A 22,117-nucleotide genomic window follows, 5' to 3' on the forward strand; every position below is an offset into this window, starting at 1 on the left:
TAACAGGAATATTACCTTAGATTGTCTGGGTAGGCCCAATGTAATCCCCCATGCCCTTGAGAGAAGCAGGAGTGTCAGAGAGAGACGCTATGCTACTGGCATCTAAAGATGCGGGAAGGGGAAGGCCAGTGCCGTGGTGCAGTGGGTTAATCCTCTACCTGCGGCGCTGGCATCCCATACGAGCACCGGTTCGAGTCCTGGCTGCTCCTCTTCCAAACCAGCTCTCTGCTGTGGCCTGGGAAAGCAGTAGGAGATGGCCCAAGTGTTTGGGCCTCTGCACCTGCATGGGGACCTGGAAGAAGCTCCTGGCTCTGGATCAGCACAGCTCCAGCGGTTGCAGCCATTTGGGGAGTGAACCAATAGAAGAAAGACCTTTCTCTCTGTCTCTCCCTCTGTCTGTAATTCGACCTCTCAAATAAATAAAATCTTAAAAAAAAGAAAATCTCACTATCCACTCTGCCTGTCAAAAAAGAAAGAAAGAAAGAAAGAAAGAAAGAAAGAAAGAAAGAAAGAAAGAAAGAAAGAAAGAAAGAAAGAAAGAAAGAAAGAAAGAAAGAAAGAGAAAAGATGCAGGAAGGGAACCAATGGCCAAGGAGTGTAAGCAGCCTCTGGAAGCTGCTAAGAACAGGGACCAGGTGCTCCCCTAGGGCCTCCAGGAGGAAGTGCAGCCTTGCTGACTCCTTTAGCCCAGTGAACTGCAGATAAGTGAGGATGCATTTATTATTTTAAGTCACTAAATCTCAGGCAATTTGTGACAGCAATAGGAAACTAGTGTACCATGTGATTAAAACTACATATAAATCAACAGTAACTTTCAGATTGAGAAAGGAACACAATTTCAGGGTTTTCTAGATCTGGGGCTGCAATTCATTTAAAAAGGGACCTGTGCCTATAACTGTGATGCTTGTAGAAACTTGATACACATGTTCATCCAAGACACCTACAAACAACAATATTAAAAACAAAGGGGGCCAGCGCCGCGGCTCAATAGGCTAATCCTACACCTTGAAGCGCTGGCACACGGGATTCTAGTCCCAGTCGGGGCGCTGGATTCTGTCCCGGTTGCCCCTCTTCCAGGCCAGCTCTCTGCTGTGGCCAGGGAGTGCAGTGGAGGATGGCCCGAGTGCTTGGGCCCTGCACCCCATGGGAGACCAGGAGAAGCACCTGGCTCCTGCCTTCAGATCAGCGCAGTGCGCCGGCCGCGGCAGTGGCCATTGGAGGGTGAACCAACGGCAAAAGGAAGACCTTTCTCTCTGTCTCTCTCTCTCTCTGTCCACTCTGCCTGTCAAAAAAACAAAAACAAAACAACAACAAAAAAAAAAACCAAAGGGAGCAGCTGGTTATTTGGCTTAACAGCTAAGTGACAAGCTGGGACACTTGCATCCTATTTCATAGTACCTGGGTTCAAGTTCCACCTCCACTTCCAGCCCTGATTCCTGCTAACGCACATCCTGGGACGCAGAACTGATGGCTCACGTTCTTGGGTCTTTGCCACCCAAATGGGAGATCTGGATTGAGTTCTGAGCTCCTGACTTCAGCCTGGCCCAGCCCCAGGTTGTTGCAGGCATTTGGGAAATGAACCAGTGGACAGAAGAGCTCTGTCTCTATGCCTTTCAAATAAATACATAAAAAAAAAAAAAAAACAGACAAAATAACAAAAGCAGTGTCGGCAATGGATATACAGAGTAAAACTTAAATGGTCATATAAAATGTAATGACATAAAGTCCATTAATGTAAATAAAAGATGGTAATATTTTTCATTCTCTTTAGTATTGTGTAAAGTGGACTGAGAGCTCATTAAAAATAATTACAGAGTAAGAAAATGAAAATGTACTGGGTTGGTTATATTTACTAGAGATGCTTTTATACATGGGGCAAAACTGTTAAGGTTAAATTAAAATAAGTTCTAAAGATCCAGCACAACTCACTCTGAGTTTAGAGGTAAAAAAGTAGATGAATCAAACAGGGCTAAGACCATAAGGCTAAATAGTAGACTCTCAGTGCTGGCTACACATCAGAATCCTTTGTGACACTGAATACCTAACAGTTTAAATGAGGCAGACAAAATATGCAACCACTGCAATTAAACTACTATAAAAAAGTTTATTTTCACCTATTTGAAAGGCACTGTTAGAAGGGGCAAGAGACTGGGGTGGGGAAGAGGGAGGGGGGAAGGGGAGAGGGAGAGAGGGAGAGAGGGAAAGAGGGAGAGAGGGAGAGAGGGAGAGAGAATGAATCATCACCTACCAGTTCACTCCCCAAATGCCAGCCAGGGCTGGGCCAGGCTGAAGCCAGGAGCCTGGAACTACATGTGGGTGTCCCACACACTTAAGCTATCATGCTGCCTCCCAGAATGCACTAGCAGGAAGCTGGATCAGAAGCAAAGTAGCCAGGATGCAAAACAGCACTCTAATGTGGCCATCCCAAGTGGTGGTTTAACCTACTGTGTCACAACACCTGCCCCCTAAACCACTTTTAATATGCTAATATGCACAGGTGAGAGTTTCTACATAGTGTCTTCTTAACCTAACAGACCAGAGAATTCAGAGAAAACACAGCTTCGAAAATGCTACAGATATGAAAACCAGCATGTAGACAACAAGTGGAAAAAGGAAAGAAAAAATGGGACTTGGATATCATACAGTGAAAATTACACAAAAGGAAACATACATGAAGACATAACTGACACAAAAGCCTTTGTTTTTAATTTGGTTGATACACACCTGACAAAATATTTTAGAATAAAATAATCCACAAATAGGTACAAGGTATTTACAGTAACAGAACTGTGGCGGGGGGGACCTGACAGAATTCTCAAACAGAAATCTCTATTTATAATTTTTTATTGTGAATCTGGAAGACTTTCAGCCACACTCATTACACTGGTCTTGAGTCCCAAAAGGTGATATGTGAGGCCCAGGAGTGGAAGGTACAAGCTCTAACACATTTGGCAATTAAGGATGCTCTGTCAGTGTGAGCTGGCAGGGGAAGTGAAGGGCCAGATCGTAGGACAAGGAACCAAATGGAAGACTCCACTGGAAACAACAAAGGACAAGACAGACCGCAAATCACACTTAACACCTCAGTCTCCTGTAGGAGAAGGCTGCAAAGTATCTTTAAAGACTTACTCAATGCTCCCTGTTAGCAGAAAATCAGCAACCCTGAGACTCCAACTTTCCATGACATAAAAGCTAATAAACATCTAGAAACTGTTCAAGATTTATAAACTAATTTTACTTGATCAAATAGAAAATAACTTTTATGGATTGAAAATACATTTAAGGGAACAAAACTTTTCTCAAATTTGTTTCATGCCTAATTCTTAAACATTCCAACAAGTACTTTTTGTTGTCGGAAATTACTTTCACACAGACACACACAGATACACTTGAACTAGATGTTTGGAGTACAGCTTGTTCTTGGTTACTAAATGGAATGCCTACCCCATTTGTATTATTCAAATATACTTAAAAGAAATGCTTTATCCATATGGAATATAGTAGAAATTTACTGATTTACAAGATAGCCACATAAACAAAGACTATTTTAAAAAAACAACCAAATGCTTACTCTTTGCAACACTACTCAGACCATTAAATACGGTACACAATACACTTCCACATCTACCAATCCATCTAGACTATTTAATGAGCTACAATTTCAAAGAACGGTTTCAACAGACAGCTCTGTAGAGCTAACATTCATGTTTCAGTCAGATCTGCTGCTCCTCCATGGGTGGCTCCAGAGCTTCCATGAGCTTCTTGTTTGCCTCTTCATTGTGCCGGCTTTGACAATGAGTTAAATGTTTCTTAAAGCCTCTTGGGAAATTTGATTCAAAATTACAACGTGGACATTTAAGTAAACTTTGCCCATGGGCTGCTACATGATTCTTAAGGAGAGATTCCAAAAGAAAAGCCTTTCCACAAATTGTGCATTTGTAAGGGCTATGGACATTATGTTTATTAACCAAATGATGCAAAACAGCACCTTTTTTCATAGCCCGGCAGCAACAAATTTTGCAATAATACTTTCCTTTTCCACGCTTCATATATTTTGCAATCTCTTCTTCAGAGATAAACGCTTCTTTTTCTTCAGTAAACTGTAGTACATTTTTGGACTGTTCTGGACTAGTCATGTCCATTTTGTTGTCTTTGCTAAAATCAACCGATTCCACATCCACCTGCTCTTGATCACTACTTGATTCTTGCCCCTTGAGGTCTACTGCATCCAGATCTGTCTTTATATACTCACTACTACTGAGCTCGGCGTCTGAGCTGTCTTGGTTGTCTTTCTTGAGTTTCTTTGAAGACGGAAATAGAGTATCTTCCAAGAGTTTCTTAGGTGTACCTAGAAGTTCTTCTTGAACCAAAATATCACACTTTTGATCACCTAGGGCATCTATTTGTAATTCACCACTAAGCTCAACGGCCTTCTGAGACTCTGAGAATACAGCCGATCGGGGAAGTTCAGGGAAAAGGCTGTGTTTCCACGGCTCTGGGAAAAGCGCACGTTTTCGTGGTTCAGGAGAAGCAGGAGGTGCTGTTTTGGTAGACTCAGGAAAGAGAGCAGGTTTTCTAGGCTCAGTATCAACAGAGAGAACGGGCTTCCAGATATCCGAGGCTGCTTTGGGGGACTCAGATGGCCCAGGAGGACCTGGCTTCCTGGTCTCCGGGAAGACAGGTTTCTGAGGTTCGATAAAAAAGGAAGACTTCCAGATATCAGGAGAACCACCACGAGAACTCTTCTGGGATTCAGGAAAATCAAGTGAACCAGGAGAAGTTTTTCGCTGCTCAGGAGAACGCTTCCACAAGTCTGGCGACCCTGATGGTTTTCTGAGCTCTGGAGATCCTGCTGGACTACGGATCTCTGGGGAGAGCGGTGCGCCTGGTTTGCGAAGCTCAGGAGACACTGGGGGAACTGCCTTCCAGTGTTCAGGTGACAACGTGGAGGCTGTCTTTCGGAGCTCTGGGGGGCCAGACTTCCATGACTCAGGAGATGTGGGAGGAGTTTTCCAGGATCCAGAAGAGACTGACGAAGACTTCCAGGACGCAGGGGATGCAGATGGAGCTGGCTTCCAAGGTCCAGGTGATATGGAAGGAATTGGTCTCCAGGGTCCAGGAGACACAGATGGAGCAGGTTTAGCTGGCTTCCACGGTCCAGAGGAGGCTGATGGACTGGATTTCCAAGGCCTGGGTGACCCAGGAGGCCCTGGCTTCCAAGACCCTGGTGATACCGCTGGGGCTGGTCTCCTAGGCTCTGGGGAGACAGCAGGGAATGGCTTCCATGGTTCAGGAGACTCTGACGGGGATGGCTTCCTTGGCTCAGGAGAAGCAGTCTGGGCTGGCTTTCGAGATTCTGGAGATGCAGTTGGGGAAGGTCCCCAAGGTTCAGGGGAGGCAGCCAGAACAGGTGACTCTGGAGATAAGGCTGAAGGTGGCCCCAATGTTTCTGGGAAATGAGAGTGTTTCTGGGATTTGGGATTAACAAGAGGAGCCTTTACTAGTTCAGGAGATAGAGGGGCAAGTTTCTGTGGTTCTGGAGAAGGAACGGGAACAGGCTTTTGAGATTCCAAAACAGGGCCTGATTTTGGAAGTTCAGGAGAAGAAACGGGAGCAGGTTTTGACGGCTCAGGAGAAGGAAGAGGTGTCTGCAAGTCAGGAGAAACAACAGGTCCGGGTTTCTGAGGCTCCAAGGGAGTTAGAGGGGTAGGTTTTGGTGATTCTGGCGACAAAACCGGACCAAGTTTTTGTGTTTCCATAGAAAGGGTAGGTACAGCTTTTAGGAGCTCTGCAGAGTTAGAGGACATTTTCTGGTGCTCAGAAAGAGGAGGGCTTTTCACAGGATCTGTGTCTTTGTTCAACTGATGTTTTGGTTTATCATTCCACCTCTCTGGGGCTGCGTGTTTGGATGTGATATGGTAATACACATTAGAGTACATCTTGCTAGTGAAGAAGCATTTATGGCAGTGAAACAGCTTTGCACTTTTCTGGTAAAATATCATTTTACCTAACCCACCAGCATCCATTTCATCACAAAATTCTGGATGGATGGTGCCCATGTGGATCTGTACATTTTCATAGTCTGTGCCTCTGAAACTGCAGTGGTCACACTCCCAGCGCGTCGATGGCTTCTGAAGCTCCTGGAACACTTCCATTCTTCCTGTCACAACACAAACAACTGGATTCTCCAAACACTTTATATGCTGCAGTAAAGAAGAAGTAAATTATTTTCATAGAACACAAGTTTTAACAAAATGCTATCCTAATCCATTCTATAACTGTAAGTCTAGAATAGCACATGCTTTATCTCTATGAAGACTCTGAAACTAAAAGAGATAGCAACCTGATTTTTACCTGAATCCTAGATACCCTCACCCTGTCAGGAGTTTTACATATACCATCTCATTCAATCCTCCTAATGGTATGATTCAAGTATTATTTTCATCTACAGATGAAGAAACCGAAAAGCAACTTAACTAATCTGGTCCAGTTTACAGGACTCTCAGCCTTATAGGACCTGTGCCTGACCACAGAATTATCTACTAAATGGCTTTACAATTTGACTCTAAAACCCTGAACCAACAAATCAGAAGCATACAAAGATGAGTAAATACTAAAATTAAATCTAGGCTATTTAAGGCTGAGCAAGAAACTTTAAATGCTCTTCAAAAATCATTTAACTAAATCTAGCTAATTTTTTTAAGATTTATTTATTTATTTGAAACTCAGAGTTACACAGAGAGAGGAGGGGCAGAGAGAGAGAGGTCTTCCATCCGATGGTTCACTCCCCAGTTGGCCACAATGGCAGGAGCTGCACCAATCCGAAGCCAGGAGCCACGAGCTTCTTCCGGCTCTCCCATGTGGGTGCAGGGGCCCAAAGACTTGGGCCATCTTCTACTGCTTTCTCAGGCCATAGCAGAGAGCTGGATCGGAAGAGGAGCAGCTGGGACTAGAACCGGTGCCCACATGGGATGCCGGCGCTCAGGCCAGGGCATTAACCCGCTGCGCCACAGAGCCAGCCCTTCAATTTTTTTTTAAACCTGATGCTGGTTTAATTTCAACATATCTTGCAATGTTCTGCTCCTCTTAATATTATATATTTTATTCACTCATTTAGCAAATCAATTGTTTTGTGTCCTGTAGTACATCATTTGTATTGAGGTAGGGATGGTCTAAAGCTAAAAGGGCAATAGACAATTCTAGAAAATTGCTTTTAGGGCTTGAAGGACAATAACAAAAGAAAACCACAATTTAATGCTGAAGAAAAATCTGTTAAAAAAAATCTTTAACTTACAAACATAATGAAGAAAACATGTTGAAATAAGGGGCTAACCATCGACTTCAGTGTCAATGTTCAATACAACTTGAACACTTTAGGGGAAAAGGGCAGATTTGTCTTCATGATCCCACCTTGTCCTGAATGGCAATAATGAACACCTACAGATGCTCACATCCAATTTGTTTTGTATCTTTAAAAGGAACTATGGCAGCTAAGAACTCAGGTCGCTGGGTCTGAGTCACATCCATGTGTTCCCCGCCCAGACCACCACTCTTCTGGCCAATCTTGAAGTTTTTATTACTTATGATACTTGTCTATTACTAAGCCTATCACCTCTTACTTGAAAGAAATATGTCTAAAACAATGCTCACAGGGGTGGTATTTGGCCCAGCAGTTAAGATGCTGCTTAGGACACTCACATCTCACACCCATGTGCCTAAGCTGAAGTCCTGGCTCCGCTGCCAATTTGTTTCCTGCTACTGTATACCCTGTTATTGCACAGCAGTGATGGTTCAAGTAGTTGGGTCCCTGTCACCTACATGGAAGACCCAGGTCAAGTTCTCAGCTCCCAGTTTCAGCCTTGCCCAGCCCCAGCTCTGTCTCTGTGCCTCTCAAATACTTAATAATTTTCTTTTAAAAGAATGTTCTAGGGGGCGGTGCCATGGTGTAGTGGGGTGGGCCTCTGCCTGTAGTGCCGGCATCCCACATGGATGCTGGTTCAGGTCCTGGCTGTTCCACTTCCAATCTAGCTCCCAGCCGATGGCCTTGGAGGCAGTGGAGGAGGGCCCATGTGCTTGGACCCCTGCACCTACATGGGAGACCCGGAGGAGGATCCTGGCTCCTGGCTTCGAATTGGCCCAGCTCTGCCGTTGTGGCCCTTTGGGGAGTGAACCAGTAGTTGGAGGACCTTTCTGGCCCTCCCATTCTCTCTGTGGCTCTGCATTTCAAATGAATAGATAAATAAGTAAAATAAAGTTCTAGAATTCACTTCTCATATCCCAAATTCTATCATCAGTATGTGCACACATATTCATACATTACCACAGATCTGGGTACCTATGTTTTATGATTTTTCTTAAGAACTCTAAATACTTTTCAAAAATTTTATAATCATAAAATATTCTCCTAAACATTAAAAACTGAGAAATTACAGTAAAGCAAAGAAATAGTGTAAAGAGCCAATTTCCCATATCTGAGTGCCAGTTCACAACCCAGCTCCTCTGCTTTTGATTCAGCTCCCTGCTAATGCTCCAGGGAAGGCAGCAGAAGATGGCCCAAGTGCCTGGGCTCCTGCCACCCATGTAGGAGACCTGGAAGGAATTCCTGGCTCTTGGCTTTGGCCTAACCCAGACCTGGCTACTATCATTCTGCCTTTCAAATGATAAATAAACAAAATACATCTTAAAAAAGATCTGGTACTGTAGCGTAGTGGGTTAGGCATCTACTTGCGGTGCGGCATCCAATCAATATGGGCACCAGTTTGAGTCCCAGCTGCTCCACTTCCTATCCAGCTCCCTGTTGATGGTCTGAAAAAACAGTAGAAGTTGGGCCAAGTGCTTGGGCCTCTGTACCCATGTGGGAGACCTGGAAGAAGCTCCTGGCTCCTGGCTTCAGATCGGCCCAGCTCCAGCCACTGAGGCCATTTGGTGAGTAAACCAGCAGATGAAAGACCTCTTTCTCCATCTCTTCCTCTCTTACTCTGCATCTCAAGTGAATAAACAGATCTTAAAATAAATAAATAAGTTGGGGCCGGCGCTGTGGCGTAGTGGGTAAAGCCACTGCCTACAGTGCTGGCATCTCATATGGGCAACGGTTCAAGTCCCAGCTGCTCCACTTCCGATCCAGCTCTCTGCTATGGTTTGGGAAAGCAATAGGGCCCTTGCACCCGCATGGGAAACCGGGAAGAAGCTCCTGGCTCCAGGCTTTAGATCGGCGCAGCTCCGGCCATTGCGGCCGATTGGGGAGTGAACCTCTGGATGGACGACCTCTCTCTCTTTCTCTCTGCCTCACTGTCTCTCTCTGTTTAACTCTGCCTTTCAAATAAATAAATAAGTAAAGAAGCAGTAATAGAATAACACTTTGTAAATTCAGGAAGAAAGTTTTTAAAATAGGGACAAAACAAAGACCAACATGCTTTTCCTTGTTAGACTTACCAGAAGTCTGACACCTTAAAAGTGGTCTTCACAGGACAAGCAGTCTACATGACTTTTTACTAAACCATAGAAAACAGCCTATAGTACATAAAGAAGGACAATGATGACGACCGAACCTGGAAGAAAAAAAGAAAAGGTAATCAAAACACCACATCTCAATGGTAGTTCTGACTAGAACTAAAAGAACTCTGAGTATTTTTCTCACCAGCCCTATCCAACAGTGAGAGGGATCCAATCTAACAAGCACACCATTTACCTTAATCAAACAAAGGCTGCAGCAGAAATCATGACACTGTCCTTGTCTAATTTCACTTTAATAACTCACAATGGAATTATGCCCAACCATTCTCAAACCCACCATCTACCTTCAGCTCATGTGGTCTTGGGAACACTAACTCCTATTTTTACTTCTCTGACAGGTGCACAGAAGACTGCTGGTGTAAATACAGGAGCAGAGCTGATGTGTTAATCATTGGTATTATACAGAGAGTGGCAAATTATCACACAGAGGAGGAAGGACAGATAATCTAAAGACCAAGTGGCAAAAAGGAAGAAGTGGGCTGAAGGTAAGATAGCAGTTTTGTCAAAGAGAAGACAGGTCTACTTTAGTGGCTGCTTCCAGTCTCCTCCTCCTCCATGTCTTTTTTTTTTTTTTTTTTTTTTGACAGGCAGAGTTAGACAGTGAGAGAGAGAGAGAAAGGTCTTCCTTCTGTTGGTTCACCCCCCAAAATGGCCACTAAGGCCGGCGCGCTGCGCAAATCCGAAGCCAGGAGCCAGATGCTTCCTCCTGGTCTCCCATGCGGGTGCATGGCCCAAGCACTTGGGCCATCCTCCACTGCCTTCCCGGGCCACAGCAGAGAGCTGGACTGGAAGAGGAGCAACCGGGACAGAATCTAGCGCCCCAGTTGGGACTAGAACCCGGGGTACCAGCGCCACAGGCGGAGGATTAGTCAAGTGAGCCACGGCACTGGCCTTCCTCCATGTATTTCAAAGAGAAATCTGCTCACGGTCTGTTTGTTAAGAAGAACAGAACAGGATAAACTGGCCATGCGCAAGCTACAGTACACTGCTGATAAGCTCGTGCACATCTACCCAGAACTTCCACTATTCCCAAGTAAAGCCTTGGCACTGCTTTTTTTTTTTTTTTTTGCATTTCAAAATACTTTAGGAATATAGTGATTCTTCCCATCCATTCCCACTTCTCCTGTTCCCATTCTTATTTTTTACTAAGATCTATTTTCTTTTTTTTTTTAATATTTTTTTTTAATTTTTTATTTATTTATTTTTTGACAGGCAGAGTGGATAGTGAGAGAGAGACAGAGAGAAAGGTCTTCCTTTTTGCCGTCGGTTCACCCTCCAATGGCCGCTGCGGCCGGCGCATCTCACTGATCCGAAGCCAGGAGCCATGTGTTTCTCCTGGTCTCCCATGCGGGTGCAGGGCCCAAGGACTTGGGCCATCCTCCACTGCCTTCCCGGGCCATAGCAGAGAGCTGGCCTGGAAGAGGGGCAACCGGGATAGAATCTGGCGCCCTAACCGGGACTAGAACCCGGTGTGCCGGCGCCGCAAGGCAGAGGATTAGCCTGTTAAGCCACGGTGCCGGCCAATCTATTTTCAATTAACTTTATACACATACGATTAACTCTATACTAAGTAGAGTTCAACAAATTGTATGAAAAAAAACTGTTCCTCAATAGTGAAGACAAGGACTGTTCAAAGTCACTGCATCTCGAAGTGTTAATTTCACTTCTATATTACCTTTTGGGCGCTCTATTAGTTATCACAGATCAGGGAGAACATATGTATTTGTCCTTTTGGGACTGGCTTATTTTACTAAGTATGTTTTCCAGTTTCATTCATTTTTTCTTTTACTACTGTGTAGTATTTCATGGTGTATATGTATCCCATAATTTCTTTTCCAGTCTTCAGCTGACAGGCATTTGGGTTGATTCTGTGCCTGGTTTCTTTTCCTTCCAACCCACTCATCATGCCACTATCAGTCACCTTCCAAACATAAAAGCCCAATGTGACTTCCTGCTCACAATTCCTTAAAGTGTCCCAAACAGCTATACTACAAAATTAGAACGTGGCACCCGAATCTCCTCACAGTCCGGCCCCTGACTAGACAGACCGCTTTTTCCAAGTACTGGTCCATGTGTAATCCTCCAGCTCTCCAAGCTGGGCCTATGCACAAGATGTTCCCTCTCCTTTACACTTCCCATCTTGTCCCCCAGCAATCAGGCAAATTCTTGCATCCTTCAGACACCTGTCTCTTTAAGTAAGGGCCTATTTCCCACTCCCTCCCAACCTTCCTTGGCCTCCCAGCTGCATGCATACCTCCAATGTAGCAGTCACCCTCTAGCATTGTAGCCTAACTCCAAATCAGGTCACGGGTTCTCAAAGAACAAGATATGCAACTGTTTGTTCACCTCTATAACTGTGCACATCCCTGGCACACACTGTGTGCTCAGAAAATATCAGTCTGATCTTAACCTTGTCTCACGAAGACTGGGGACACAATCTTAACATTAATTCCGTTTTAAAATTAGAGACAATGTGAACTATCATCTAGTCTCAAAATCTAGAATTTGAAGGCAGGAAAAGATCTTCAATTGGGGCCTGCATTGTGGCTTAGTGGGTTAAGCTACTGCCTGCAACACTAGCATCTCATATGGTCGCCAGTTCAAGTCCCAGCTGCTCCACTTCCAGTCCAACTCCTGCTAATGAGCCTAGGAAAGCTACAGAGGATGGCCCAAGTGCCTGGGCTCATGCCACCCATATAGGAGAGCAGGATAAAGCTCCTGGCTTCAGCCTGGCGCACATCCAGCTGTTGAGGCAATCTGGGGAGTGAACCAGCAGATGGATCAGGCAAATGATCAGTATGTGGCAAATGAAAGAATAAAGTTCTACTATCTATTCAGGTCCTTTCAGTATATCAAGATCAAGCTAATAAAGTAGAATTTAGTAAGATCTTGAAAAGCCAGTACAATAGGTCAAAACTCACAAAATTAAGTTTATCAAACATTTAGAATCCACTTATCAAAAGAAAGCAACACAGGTGGGTGTTTGGTCTAGTAGTTAAGATTCCATTGGCCGGCGCCGTGGCTTAACAGGCTAATCCTCTGCCTTGCGGCGCCGGCACACCGGGTTCTAGTCCCGGTTGGGGTGCCGGATTCTATCCCGGTTGCCCCTCTTCCAGGCCAGCTCTCTGCTATGGCCCGGGAAGGCAGTGGAGGATGGCCCAAGTCCTTGGGCCCTGCACCCGCATGGGAGACCAGGAGAAGCACCTGGCTCCTGGCTTCGGATCAGCGAGATGCGCCGGCTGCAGCGGCCATTGGAGGGTGAACCGACGACAAAAAGGAAGACCTTTCTCTCTGTCTCTCTCTCACTATCCACTCTGCCTGTCAAAAAAAAAAAAAAAAAGATTCCATTTATGGGGCTGGCATTGTGGTGCAGCAGGTTAAGCTGGCATCACATATCTGAGCACCAATTGAGTCCCATCTGCTCTACTTCCAATCCAGCTCCACCTGGGAAAGCAGGAGAAAACGCCCCAGTACTTGGGTGCCTCCCACCCATGCTGGTGACCTGGATGGAGTTCCAAGCTCCTGGCTTCACCCTGGCCCAGCCCTAGCCAATGCAGCTAATTGGGGAATGAAACAGCAAAAAGATCTCTGTTTCTCCATCTCTCTGCCACTCTGCCTCTCAAATAAAATGAAATTTTTTTAAAAAAAAGTCCCATTTGAGATGCCCACATTCCATGTCAAGACTGCCTGGGTTCAAGTCCCATCTCTGCTTCTGATTCCAGCTTCCTGCTGATACAGCAGCGACAGCTCAAGTTGTTGGGTCTCTGTCACCCCTATGAGAGACCCAGACTCTGTGGTGGGCATTTGGGGAGTGAACTAATGAATGGAAGATCTTTCTATTGCACTACCTTCATTTTTTTATTTAGATGATGTGGTTTAATTTTAGTATCTCAAGTTTTCCTGGATCTTTCATTATTGTGATTTGTTAATTTCTGGGTTTTTTTAAAAGTTTTTATCAGGTTCATAGATACAGTTTGGAGATTATAATGATATGTCCTTTCTCCCACCCTACCTTTCAAATAAATGAAAATATATTTTTTTAAAAAAAGCAGCAGCAAGCAATAATGATGGCAGCAGTCTTTAAAAACATGTCTGTGAATACAGACATTTCACTTCAAAGGGGGAAGAATTATGAATGTTGTCTAAGGTCTCCTTTGAAGCAACAAGCAGAAGCCAGTAAGAAAACAAATTGCTCTATCCTGAACTAGACAAGCTTCTTGGTCCAGTGGTAACACTCCGTGACTAGAAGCTACTGGTCTTCACAGGACTTGAGACCAACCTCTTCATTTTACCACTGAGAAAGCTGATTCTGAGACAGAGGCGACCTGTCAGAGATAAGGATTAGGTCAGAGGAAGCAAGGGAACACCCTGGATTCCTGGTTCTAGATCTCCGCTGTAACGCAAGGCTGCCTTTCCCTCAGCACAGGACTGACACACAGCGAAGTCACAGAATTGAGTCCCGAAAGCTGACAGGTGAGATTCCCTCCAGCGGAAGATTCTAGTCAATGTATTTTCTAATTTCAGACAAAAAGTCTAAATTGTCCAAGGTAATGAAATTTTCTCTGTCTCTACAGGCTGTACCTTGTTGAAACACTGCTCTGCCAGCCCATCACTCAGTATTCTTCAACGCACTGCTGTTCCAGGTGCTGTCACATCAATTCCCATTTCCCATCCAATTTCTTCCTTGAAATCTAACACCACTGGTCATCTTTTTAAGTACATTTTCATGTAGATTTTTAAGTCAAAAAATCAACATGTCATGCACATTTAAAGGGTTCTATTCGTCTAAACACACACCAGCACTATTCTGCACCCCGCTTTGACTTTTAAACACTATTTTTCAAGTAATTTTGTTTAAAAGAACCTGAACAGAAAGAAGAGAAACCCCCAATACATCCTCCCAATCCCCTGCCCAGCCTTCCCTGTTATTAACATGCTGCAGTTGGGATGGCTAACATTGGTCTGTTACTAACTCGGGTTCACAGCTTAGAGCAGCCAGTCTTCATGTTGCAATTTCATGGGTTTTGGCAGACATACAGTCACACATGTACCATGACAGTCACAGTACACCAACATGAAAATTCCCTGTGTTCCTAACAATTACCAGTCTTTTCAATATCTCTGTAGTTCCGCCTTTTTAAAGTGTGGGAAACCTGAACCAAAAACTTATCATTTTTTAAAGCACAACTTCATCCGTTAAGTGTAAGCAACCATCACCAAGATCCATTTCCAGAACTCTTTAATCATCGCAATCAATCCTGTTCCCTGCTTCCCACAGCCTGGTCTCCTGAGTGGAAGAAATCGTACGCGTTTGTCCCTTTGTGTCTTATTTCACTTAACATGTTGAAAGGTTCCTCCATACCACAGCCGGGTATCAGCGTTTCATTGCTTCTGGGGATGACACGTAAAAACCTCAGCTGGTTCTCCCGGTACCCGGGGTCGGCATCCGAGCGGCGGCCTCCCACCCTGCGGGCCGGTCCCGGGCCCAGTTCCGACTTCCCTTCCTCAGCCACACTCCAGTGCCTTTTGTGTTCGGGCACCCTAACAGGTGTGAGGTGCGCCCTCGCGGGGGGTTCGCGCTGCATCTTCCCGGCGGCCGGCTCGCCCTCCGGGGGTCGTCTCCGGGCAAACATCCATTCGGACGTCGCGCTGCCCAGCGCAGTCCCGCCTGTGTCCCGGGTACGGACCCTGCCCCCGGTTATCCTTTACAAACGCCCGCGCCGGTCTGTGGCCTGCCCAGCGGGCTTGCGGGCACCCGCGCGGGAAGACAGCCCGGGGCCGACGCCGAGCCCGTCTCCGCGCCCCACAAAACGTCCCAGGCCCGCCCGCCCCCCGCACAATGGCGACCCCCGCCCCTCCGGGAGGGCTCCTTCCCGCTGCCCGGGACGCCAGCGGCCGGCGGCCCCTGCCTGCGGACCGGCCGGCCCCGCTCGGAGCCCGCGGCGCGCACCGCGCCCCCGCCCGCCCCCGCCCCTCACCGGTCCCGGCCGCGGCGGCGTCCAGGTGGGCGAGGCCAGCGGGGAGGCCCGGCTCGGGCGGCGGCGACTCCGCGGGGCCTGCGGGCGCGGCCTCCGAATGGCGACGGGACGCAGGGGCCGGCGCCGGGGGCGCGGGCGTGCGCGCGCTCGGCCGGGAAGCCTGTGGCGCCGCGCAGGCCAATTGGATCGCCGATCGCCAAGCGCGGCTGTGCGCACTGCGCGAGCGCGAGGAGCGGCTCGGTCGGCCCCCGGAAGTGCCGCGCGCAGGGCCCGCCCCGGAAGTGCCGCCCGCGCCCGGCGCGCGGGAGCTGGCGGGGTGGGTGGGGGCTCCGCGCCGCGCCGCGCCTCGGTGCTGCCTCGCGCTCTCTCGCGTTTCCCGTGCCGTCGTGTGAGTGGAGCTGGGGAGGACAGGCAGGCCCAGCGCCCGCGGTGACGTCCGAGGCAGCTGTCGGTGACCGAACATTTCTCCTCAGTTCCCGGACCTTCGTCCCGTGAGCGGGGAGGGTGCGCGCACCCGATTTCGAGCTCACTCTAGGTCGACTAGAATGTTTTCCATTTTTTTCCTTTAAAAGTTATTGTGCTTGTTTATTTGACAGAGGGCGAGCAAAGAGAGAGGGCTCGCAGGGCTCGGGACCTAGGCCCGAAACCGGGCGCCCCGATCCGGGTGGGTCCCCTCCGTGGGACTGCAGCCCTGGCGCCCTGATAGGCTGTCAACCTCTGCACCAAATGTCTACCCTGGGGTGCTGTTTACTGCAGTAAAATACACATAAACTTTATCATCTTCACAAGTGTATAGTTCAGTGGGACTAAGTGCATTCACAGTGTGCAACAATCACCATCCGACCCTTCCATCTTGTAAAAGTGGAACCCCAAACCCACTGCACAGCACCTCCCTTCCTCCCGCCTTGCCCCTTAAGATGACCGTTCTACTTTCCATCTCTGAATTCGACTACTCCTGTAAATGAAATGTTACCTTTTTATCACTAACTTTATTTAGCATGATGTCCGCAGGTTTACCTGTGTTGTAGCATCCTGCAGAAATTCTGTTTTTAAGGCTTTTAATAAATATTCCATAGTATGGGTATACCATCTTTTGCTTATCCATTCATCTGTCATTTGATTTGCTTCCACATTTTAGCCACTGTGAATGTTTTTATGAACGTGAGTGTGCAAATGTGTCTTTCAGATTCTGCTTTCAATTCAGTTCTTTTAGATATTTACACAGGAGTGGGATTAGTGGATCCATGGTAACTCTATTTTTAATTTTTTTTGAGGCACTACAGTGCTGCCTTCCATAGTAGCTGCACAAGAGTTCCAGTTGCACAACATCCTCACCAGCACTGGTTATTTTCTGGTTTTCGGTTGTTGGTTCTATGGTAGTCAATCCAACGGAGTTCAAGTGATAGCTAATTGTGGTACATTGCATTTTTCTAATGATTACTGATGTTGGCATCTTCGTGTGATCTCTTGTCACTTATATATCTGGAGAAATAGTTATCCAAGTCCTTTGCCCATTGGGTTTTTTTGGGTTTTTGTTGTTGAGTTAGAGGAATTCTCTGTGTATTCTGGATATTAGCCCCTTATCAGATGTATGATTTGCAAATATTTTCTCCCATTCTGTGGGTTGACTTTTTGCCATGATAGTGTTTTCTGAGCTGTGAATTTACATGAAGTACATTTATGTTTTTTCTTCAGTTGCCTGTGCCTTTGTTGTTGTATCCAAGAAATAATTGCCAACACCAGTGTCATAAAGCTTTCAACCTGTGGTTTTCTTCAAAGACTTATCATTTCAGATGTTGTCTTTGATCCACATTGAGTTAATCTGTGTATATGGCATTAGGTGAGAGTCCACTTCATTCTTTGCATCTGGAGATCCAGTTTTCCATGGACCATTTACTGAAAAAACTGTTCCTTCCCCATTAATGGTCTTGGCACTATTGCCAAAAGACCACATATATGAGGGTTTCTGGACTCTATTTTGTTCCATTAGTATAGATGTCTGTCTTTATACCAAGACTACCTGTTTTGATCTCTATCTTGGAGCAAGTTTTGAAATCAGAATGTGTTATCCTCTAGCTTCATTCTCTTTATCAGGATTGTTTTGGCCATTTCAGTTCCCGAGATTCCATATGAATCCTAGGATTGCTTTCTATTTCCACACCCACACACGAATTGTTGAAATTTTTAGAAGGATTGCATTTAATCTGTTGATCACTTTGGGTATTATTTAAGGCATAACAATATTAAGTCCCCCAGTCCATGAACCTAAGATGTGTTTCCATTTTTTTTTAATTTCTTCAGCAACATATTCTAGTTCTCAGTGTTTAAGCCTGTCACCTTCATTAAATTACATCCTATTTTGCTCTTTCTGATGGTAGTATAAGTAGAACTGTTTCTATAAATTCCTTTTCAGATCATTTGTGGAATATAGAAATGCAATTGTAGGGGCAGGCATTTGGCACAGCAATTAAATTGCGACTTGCAACACCCACATTCCCTATCAGGGCTTGGTTCCAGTCTCAGCCCTTCATCTTACAATCCAGCTTCCTGCTAACACACATTCTGGGAGGCAGCAAATGATGGCTCAAGTACTTGAGTCTCTGCCACCTACATGGGAGAACTATATTGACTTCCAGTTTCCTGACCTTGCCAGTCTTGTTCTGGGTATTTGGGTAGCGACCCAGTAGATGGAAGCATGCCTGTTCTCTTTCTGTCTCTCTCTCTGGAAGCATGTGTTCTCTCTCTCTCTTTCATTTCAAATCTTGCTCTCTATTTCAAAATAAATGAAAAATATTTTAAGGAGAAATGCAACTGATTTCATGTGACCTTGTCTTTCTACTTTGTTAAATTCATTTCTTTAACAGGTTTTTTCGTAATCTTTGGGATTATCTACATGTAAAATCATATATTCTGAAAACAGAGATATTATTCTTTTCCAGTTTGGATGACTTTTGTTTCTTCTTGTCCAGTTTCTCAGGCTAGAACTTCTACTATGTTAAATAGAAATGACAAAAGCAGGCAACCTCACCTTGTTTCTAACAGAGGGAAAGCTCTTGATCTTTCAAACCATCGAGTATGACTTTCACTGTGAGATTTTCATATATGGTTTTTATTATGCTGAGATAGTTTCCTTATCTTCTTAGTTTTGTTGAGTGCGTTTATCACGAAAGGATGTTGAATTTTGATGTTTTTTTCTGCATTACTTGAGATAATGTGTTTTTTCCTTCAAATATAGTGTATTACATTGATTGAAATTTGTATGTTCAGCCATCCTTGCATTCTAAGTCTCACTTAGTCATGGTATATAATCCTTTTAGTGTGCTATTGAGGAATTTTTGATCAGTGTTCATCAAGGATACTGGTCTTACAGTGTCTTAGTCTGGCTCTGGTATCAGAGTAATACTGGCCCCATAGAATGATTTAGGATGTGTTCCCTCCTCTTTGATCTCTTTTTAAATTGAATACATGATCTTCTCCTTCAGATTTTTTGAAGAATTCTGTTAGTTCTTTCAAGTTGGCAGAATTCACCTTAAGCCATCAGGTCCAGGGATTTTCTTTGGAGATACTAGATTATGACTTGGTCTGCTTAAAGTTATGGATCTATTCAAATTTTCTATTTTTGTGTGTGTGTCATTTTGTCTTGGTAGGTTTTGTGTTTCTAGCAATTTGTCCATTTCATTTGGGTTAACCATTTTTTGGCATACAATTGTTCACAGGATTCTCTGTGATTGTTTTTATATCTGTCCCCACTTTCATTTCTGGCTTAGAAATTTCAATCTTCTCTTTTTTCATAGTCCAACTAGCTAAAAAAGTCGTTTAATTTTGCTGATGTTTCCAAAGAAACAGCCTACAGATTCACTGATTTTTCTCTTTATTTCAGCTTTAATCTTCATTATTTCTTTCCTTCAGATAGTTTTGGATTTAGTTTTTTTCTCCTTTTGTTCTTATTTTTCTATTTCCTTGATTTGTGGTTTTCTGGATTTCAGTGTGTTTATAAATTTCCTTTTTAGGACTGCTTTTGCAGCATCACATAGGTTTTAAGGAGACTTTTCTTTTTAGTCACTTCTAAGTATCCCCCCCCCATCCTAACTTTTATTTAAGGAATACAAACTTCATGCATTTCATAAGTACAACTTTAGGAAGACAGTGATGTTTCCTATCATTCCTGCCCTCCCACGCACCCTTCCTCCTCCTCCCTCTCCCATTCTCCACTAAGGTCCATTTTCGATACACAGAAGACCAACTCTATAGTAAGTAAAGAGTTCAAGAATTTGCATGAAAAAAACTGTTCCTCAAGAGTCGAGACAAGAGCTGTTCAAAGTCATTGCATCTTAAAGTTAATTTCACTTTTTTTAAAAAAAATTAACTTTAAAGAAGCACCCAAGAATGTTACATCTTTTGCAAGAACTTAGACATAATTATGATACAATTCTTTGAGGACAGAGGTCCTGCATGGGAAGTTAGTGCACAGTGACTCTTGTTAATTTAACAGTTAACCCTCTTATATATGACATCAGTAATCACCCGAGGATCTTAACATGAGTTGCCTATGCTATGGAAGACTTTTGAATCCACAAACTCCATCAGTATTTAGACAAGACTGTAAGCAAAGTGGCAGTTCTCTCCTTCCTTCAGAGAAAATTGCCTCCTTCTTTGATGACCACTTGTTTCCACTGGGATCTCATCTACCGAGGTCCTTCTTCTGGAATATATTTTTTTTAACTAATTTTTTATTTATTTGAAAGACAGAGTTACAGAGAGAGGTAGAGCCAGGGAGAGAGAGAAGTCCTCCATCCACTGGTTCACTCCCCAAATGGCCGCAACGGCCAGAGCTGAGCTGATCTGAAGCCAAGAGCCAGGAGCCTGGAGCCTCCTATGGGTCTCCCACACGGGTACAGGGGCCCAAGGACTTGGGCTGTCCTTTATTGCTTTTCCACGCCATAGCAGATAGCTGGATCAGAAGTAGAGCAACCAGGACTTGAACTGGTGCCTAAATTGGATGCCACCGCTGCAGCCCAGGGCTTTAATTCACTGCATCACACTGCCAACCCTGGACATTTTTAAAGACTTATTTATTTATTTGAAAATCAGAGTTACACAGAGATGGAGAGGCGGGGCAGGGGGGTCTTTCATCCGCTGGTTCACTCCCCAATTGGCCACAATGGCCGGGGCTGTGCCGATCCAAAGCTAGGAGCCAGTAGCTTCTTCTAAGTCTTCCATGTGGGTACAGGGGCCCAAGGACTTGGGCCATCATCTATTGCTTTCCCAGGCCACAGCATAGAGCTGGATTGGAAGTGGAGCAGCCAAACTCGAACTGGTGCCTGTATGGGATGCTGGCATTGCAGGCAGCAGCTTTAACGTGGAATGCCAGTGACAGCCCTGCATGTAGGACATTTTTTTGCCAGTGTCCTGGCTTTCCATGCCTGAAATGCTCTCGTGGGCTTTTCAGCCAGATGCCTAAGGGGTGATTCTGAGGTCAGAGTGCTGGTTAAAGCGCTAAGTCCTCTGTATGGACTGCTTCCACGTTGGAGCATTCACTCCTTTTTAATTCAATCTATTATTATTACCAGAGACTTAATCCTATCCACATGATCACTTTAACACTTAAGATAGTATTTTTACCACCCAGCCTAAGGGGTATAGTTTGTAAACTATACCCTTAAAAGGAAGTCTGTAGGAATGTAGTCAGAACTATACAGCTTTATAGTTACAAACTTAATACACTAAGTATTTTTTAAAATATTTATTTATTTATTTGAAAGGCAGAGGCAGAGAAAAAGAGAGAGGTCTCACTGGTTCACTCTCCAGATGGCTGCAATAGCTGGAGTTGCGCCAATCTGAAGCCAGGAGCTTCTTCTGGGTCTCCCATGTGGGTGCAGGGACCCAAGGACTTGAGCCATCTTCTGCTTTCCTACGCCATAGCAGAGAGCTGGATTGGAAGTGGAGCAGCTGGGAACTGGTACCCGTATGGGATGCCAGCACTGCAGGTAGTGGCTTTACCCACTACGCCACAGTGCCAGCCCTACACTAAGTATTTTCTAATTTCCTTTGTGATTTCTTCTTTGAGCCATTGGTTGTTTCCTAGTGTGTTGTTTAATTTACATAAATTAGCAAATATTCCAGTTTTGCTTTAGTTACTGATTCCTACCTTCATCCTGTTGTAGAGTCTGAGATGCTACATTGTATAACATTTATCTTTTTAAATACAATTGACACTTAATTTGTCATCTCACATATGGTTTATCCTGGAAAATGTCCCATGTACACTGGAGAACACGTATGCTGTTCTTGTTAAGTCGAATGTACTCTGTATGTTAGATCTAGTTGGTTTACTGTGTTGCTTAAATCCTCTTGTTTCCCTGCCTTGAAAATATTCATTACTGAGAGAAGGGTATTGACATTCCAGTTATTATTGTAGAACTCTCTACTTCTCTCACCAATTTTTCTTTTGCTTCGCATATTTTTATGATTTACCATTAGCTGTGTAAACATTTGCAGTTGTTATATATTCTTGCTGTATGTGCATGAGTAATTTGTCTCTTGTAACCTTTTTAATTTAAAGTCTATTTTTTCTTATACTCACATAGACATCCCAGCTCTCCTTTGGCTTTCTGTTTGAATTGAGT

The 22,117-nt window shown here is 44.7% G+C and overlaps 1 protein-coding gene across 1 annotated transcript; it reads right to left on the minus strand.

The window, feature by feature from the left end:
- Nucleotides 1–2,441: 2,441 nt before the first annotated feature.
- Nucleotides 2,442–15,565, minus strand: CHAMP1 (chromosome alignment maintaining phosphoprotein 1). The gene is made up of 3 exons (XM_062193890.1): nucleotides 15,492–15,565; nucleotides 9,433–9,548; nucleotides 2,442–6,203 (listed from the first exon to the last, which is right to left on the minus strand). Exon 3 carries the CDS (start codon nucleotides 6,153–6,155, stop codon nucleotides 3,714–3,716), a length of 2,442 nt encoding a protein of 813 aa, XP_062049874.1. The 5' UTR covers nucleotides 6,156–6,203; nucleotides 9,433–9,548; nucleotides 15,492–15,565; the 3' UTR covers nucleotides 2,442–3,713.
- Nucleotides 15,566–22,117: the final 6,552 nt, after the last annotated feature.

Source organism: Lepus europaeus, chromosome 6, assembly GCF_033115175.1.
Source record: "Lepus europaeus isolate LE1 chromosome 6, mLepTim1.pri, whole genome shotgun sequence".
Taxonomy (NCBI): Eukaryota; Metazoa; Chordata; class Mammalia; order Lagomorpha; family Leporidae; genus Lepus; species Lepus europaeus.